Source organism: Acanthisitta chloris, unplaced genomic scaffold, assembly GCF_000695815.1.
Source record: "Acanthisitta chloris isolate BGI_N310 unplaced genomic scaffold, ASM69581v1 scaffold11584, whole genome shotgun sequence".
Classification (NCBI taxonomy): Eukaryota; Metazoa; Chordata; class Aves; order Passeriformes; family Acanthisittidae; genus Acanthisitta; species Acanthisitta chloris.
Window position 1 is genome coordinate 1 of NW_008669926.1, and position 4,833 is coordinate 4,833.

The following is a 4,833-nucleotide window of genomic DNA, read 5'->3' on the forward strand; positions in this document are numbered from 1 at the left end:
CGCGCTCGCCTAACGCTTCTCTCCTCTGCTCTCCCGCGCAGCCACCCGGCTGGAAGAAGTAGCAGGAATCCGGGCGAAGTTTCCCACAAAAATCCCGGTAAGTCTCTTGTTTTGTTCTCGGAGGTTGTTGCCGCTCTTTAAAAAGAAGCGTTGGGAGTCTAAAGTGTGGGAAGCGGAGGGACCTGGATGTTTTAGGGTTTGCTAAGTGTGACTCTAATTTAAACAGGTAATTGTTGAGAGGTACCATAAAGAAAAATACCTCCCTCTCTTGGACAAAACCAAGTTTCTTGTTCCCGAGGAGCTGACCATGACACAGTTCATAACCATCATCAGGTGGGTAGCAGGCACCGGTGGGTCCGAGCTGCAGCTGCGGCTCTGCTGCTGTCCGAGCAGGTATTTCCCAGTGCTGTGCTGGCACAATTTCCTTGCTTCGGGCAGGAGCAGGACAAAGGTGTTAATAATGCAATGGCTTCTCTCTTTTGCAAGTGTTCAAAGGAGATCAACAGATGTTTTCACAGGTGCATTTGGTGAAAAAAAATTGGTCTGTGGTTTTTTTAATTCATGCAGTCTTCTCCGTTCTCTGTAACTAGTGAATAAAGGCTATACCAGATTCCTGTTCTGCTTTATTCCTGCTTGATGAGCTCAGTACTGGGGTCAGTGATTCGGTTTAGCTTATGGCTGTCACTGCTTTGCTCTCTTACTGCACCTAGCTGAATTTGCTGAAGTTCAAAGCAACTCTTGAGTGGCATGAAATAAACTATTCTTCATTAAACATCCCAGGGAAGAAGTATCCCGAACTATTTACTGGTATTTTCTGACAAAGAAGGAACATGCTTTTCAGCACACTTATTAAAGTGTAGAAAAATATCTTTCTAGAGGATAACTTTAGTAAAAGATGCTTCTGGCTCTGAGACAGCTTAGATCCTGGTCTTTGTATGTAATGTCTCTGAAAAGGACTCGTCTTTTGAAGGTAGACTTTATTGTAAGTGTAACAGAATTGAATTCTTTACGAAATCTGTACTGCAGAAGGTTTTGGCTTCTGCTTAAACTCTTTCCTGGTAATTGGGAGCTGAAAGCCCATGCTCAGTAGCATCTATGGTCTAACCACATAAGCCTTTCCTCAGTGCACAAGCCTTTCAGCTTCCAAACACACAGTTAACTTCCTGCCGATGAAGATGTTAAACCACGTAATGACTTTACACAGCATTTTTTGTACATAGTTCATGTAGCTGCTCTGCTTAATGTATTTCATAGACTGAAGTTGAAACCGTATTAAATTTGTCATGCTTAATCCTCTATTTCTCCTCCCTTTTTCAATTAGAAGCAGGATGGCTCTAACTGCTACACAAGCTTTCTACCTGCTGGTGAACAACAAAAGCCTAGCCAGTATGTCCTTGACAATGGCAGAAGTGTACAGGGACTACAAAGATGAAGATGGCTTTGTATACATGACGTATGCTTCCCAAGAGATGTTTGGATGCTTTTTACCTGCTGCTCAAGGGAAAACTATGGAATGCTTTCAGAAGACTTAAGGTTGGGCCCATGCACTGCAGCAAAGCAGTTTGCTGTGTATCATGCCTGTGACATGAACCTCGGAGATGCTCCTTCCAGTGTGAGCTCTTGAGCTCTGTAGTGGGGAGTTATGACCCAAAAGCTGGCAGGACCAGCTTAAGGCAGAAATGGTGGTACACTTTTCCTGGGTAATAATTTGGATATATATTTTTATATTTGAAGACACTAAGGGTTTTTTGAACTGCACCTCTACTTTTTTGCAATATCCATCTTTGTGTAACTGATTTCTTAAGGTGTCCTTAAAGCCTAAGTCTATGAGTACAATAAAGAAGCTTTTAAGTATTGAGTTGAATGTCAGTTTTAATCTGGGGAAATACTGTAAAAGTCTGTCTAGGAGAAGGTCTTATAATAATTCTGGGAATCTGAGCTCAATGCCTCTTAAGTGAAGTATTGCATGCACAACTACTCTGAATTTTTGAATGGAATATCAAAGGTGAAGTTGTCACCCACGAGTAAAACCTCACCTAGCTTAATGAACCATTAATAGGCATCTGACCTGTGAGATTAAGTAGGACTGTACCAAAGCAATGTTAAGTTTAGCACCTGAATAAACTACTGTCAACTGTTACAGAAAACACTGACTGTGATATAGGTAACTACTTGTTTAAACAAGTGAACTGTTTGCTAGTCAGCATAACTGAAATGCAGGTAGCATGACTGGAAGAGTACTCAAGTGTTCAAGTGTCTGTTATTGCTAATGCATTTTTTTGTGTAGTTTCTGTATTACTGTCATATCTGTCTCCTACAGGCACCTGCTTGTCAGTTCCCCTGAAGGACTTCAGTGAGCGTTCTTTCAAAGATGGATAGTGCTAAGGCATGTACCTTGTGATAAGGGGTATTCCAGTGTGTTTAGAAAATGTCAAAAATGTCATGTAGTTAAGATGCTGGTTCATCTGAATATACAGGTTGGGTTCCTCAACATGTATTAAAGGAATAGTTGACATGAGCTTTAGTCTGAAGTATAGCTCAAGCTATATTTTCTGGTCTCTTCATATGTGAGGAATGTATTGGAAAGTTGTAAACGCTCTGATGATGCATGATCAACTTAAAACACTAGGTAATTTAAAAATCTGTCACAGAGTGCAGTTAAATAATCAACCTCTGGCAGCCTGAGTTTAGGATTGGTTACATTGTTACAATATGATGCAATTCTTCTGTTCAGTACCAAACTGATTTGCAGAATGATTAATATAGGAATTACTAGACTGCAAAGAAAGAGTAAAAAGGAAGGAATGTGTGTGTAAGCTTTTTGCAGTCATTCTCTTGCATTAATAATCTCTTGAATTGGGAGCTCTGAGCAGAGCTGGGTTCAAGCATTTAAACCAGGGGCTTTAGACAAGTACCTGCCTTAGTGAAGGTGGTGTTTGCCAACTTGTGTTTCATGAGCCAAGGAACAAAGAAATCATTGAACTGACCAGCTTGTTGGAAAGGCTAAGGCTATGTCAGTATAGGTTATGAAAACACGTGGGCTTCAGGATCCCAGAATCAGTTGCTTGGATAGATGTCACTTATGCTTGTAATGGAAACAGTTTCCATTGCACAAATTGAACTCAAATACTAATTTGTTACCAGCCCTCAGGGAGGCAGAGACACCTGTTTGGCAGGAGCACTACACAGCAATGTTGAACAGCTGTGAGAACCTTGGGCTGGGGGAGCAAGGGGAAGTCTTGCTGTGCAAGTTCTGTTGCCAGTCTAGACCTGGGCTAAGATTTTGCTTCATTGGCTCCTCTGTCTTCCCGTCCTATGTGATACTTGGTACCTGAAGAGAAAGGCACTACAGATTCTTAGCTGGAGCAATTTTGTCTGGCAGCCAACTTTCTTTGGTTTGTAATGTAGTGGCTGAGGTGTAAAGTGTTGATCCTTCCACCATTTATGGACATTAGGCTATGGTGTCTACAGGCTGAGTTATATCTAGCCAAAAAATTTTCTTGAGAAGGTCAGTTCCAGGTAAAGAGCATCATTATAAACCTGTTTAAACAGGCCTGCTTGAACCTAGAGAGAAGTCCTGTGAACTGAGAAAACTTCATCATTGGGTAATATTAATAGATTTACCCTGCTACCAGATGTTGAAGCAGACAGAATATTAACCATCAAAGACAATTTTCAGAAAGGCCTAAAATAATAGACTAGGAGTTATATGCCCAAATAATTTTTTTGTCCTGCTTGTGGCGTTGCCTTGGTGCGACTAGAAGTTCTGTATTCAACTTATTCTCTCTTGAAGTGCAAGGAACAAAGATTAGAAAAGAAGCAAACAGAAAAACTTTGCTGTGACTAATAAGCAATTGAGATAACTGTAGTTACTTCCAATATAGCTGCTGTTTGAAGAGCTAATATTTGCTTGAACAAATACTTATTGATTAGAGACACAGGTACACATTATTTTTTTTGCCATGAAGGACACAATTCGGTGCTAAGCAAATGTTATAGTTCTTTATACCCCTAATGTACAAAGAAGGCAGAGATGGCATTTGTTTTAAAAAGTATCTTTGTTTCTGAATTATGATATTGACTTGTGTTCATTATTACCAAAAATATTCACCAGAGAAAAGAAAACATTCTGAGGATACTTCTGTTTCTGCCATAGACTACCAGCTAAATCCTGCAAGGTGCTTGGTGCTCTGGCTTCAAAGCACTTCTGCACTTAACATGGTCTGCTAAAGTGACTTATTTGGTTGGGTCCACAGCACACAACCCCTTGGAAGACCAAGAACTGTGCCCCATTTTCAAATATAAAACCAATCAAGCTGAAAGGACACTGAATGTAAGTGTTGTATGAGGGCCAAAATTGCCCTTCCTGTAGAGATAGAGGTTTTTTGAGTATTGTATAAAGTAGAATCCTGGGGCAGTTTTGACTTTTAATATAGCTAAGTAGATTCACAAAAAACCAATCATTAAGCTCTGTATTTTTACAACTTCACTGAGGTACTGAAGTTCTAATGTCAAGAGCCACAAATAGTTCTGGAGTTATTAAAAGGGAAATATGAAAGCACCGAAAATCTGAGGCTGCAACCTTGCTGTGCAAAAATGATACTTTAATGAAATGTACTGTTCATGTCTAATGTATGCTGCACAGTGACTGCTCTGGGAACAGGATCCTTTCCAAGGCCTGAGCAAATGTCACTCCTGAGGTGTGTGCTGGGGGCTATGTGCACTCTGAATGCTCATAAGGGTCACTAGAGAAGAACACAGTAGCAGTTCTGAACAAGAAAAACCCACCTGTAATCTCTTCTGGTCAAAAAAAAAAAATCTTTCCAATGCATT

The 4,833-nt window shown here is 40.4% G+C and overlaps 1 protein-coding gene across 1 annotated transcript; it reads left to right on the forward strand.

Moving 5' to 3' along the window:
* Window positions 1–40: 40 nt before the first annotated feature.
* Window positions 41–1,809, forward strand: MAP1LC3C (microtubule-associated protein 1 light chain 3 gamma; the record flags this gene model as incomplete). Its single annotated transcript, XM_009073503.1, has 3 exons — window positions 41–97; window positions 227–333; window positions 1,322–1,809. Coding segments are annotated over 3 exons (375 nt in total), but the record flags the coding sequence as incomplete, so codon positions are not given.
* Window positions 1,810–4,833: the final 3,024 nt, after the last annotated feature.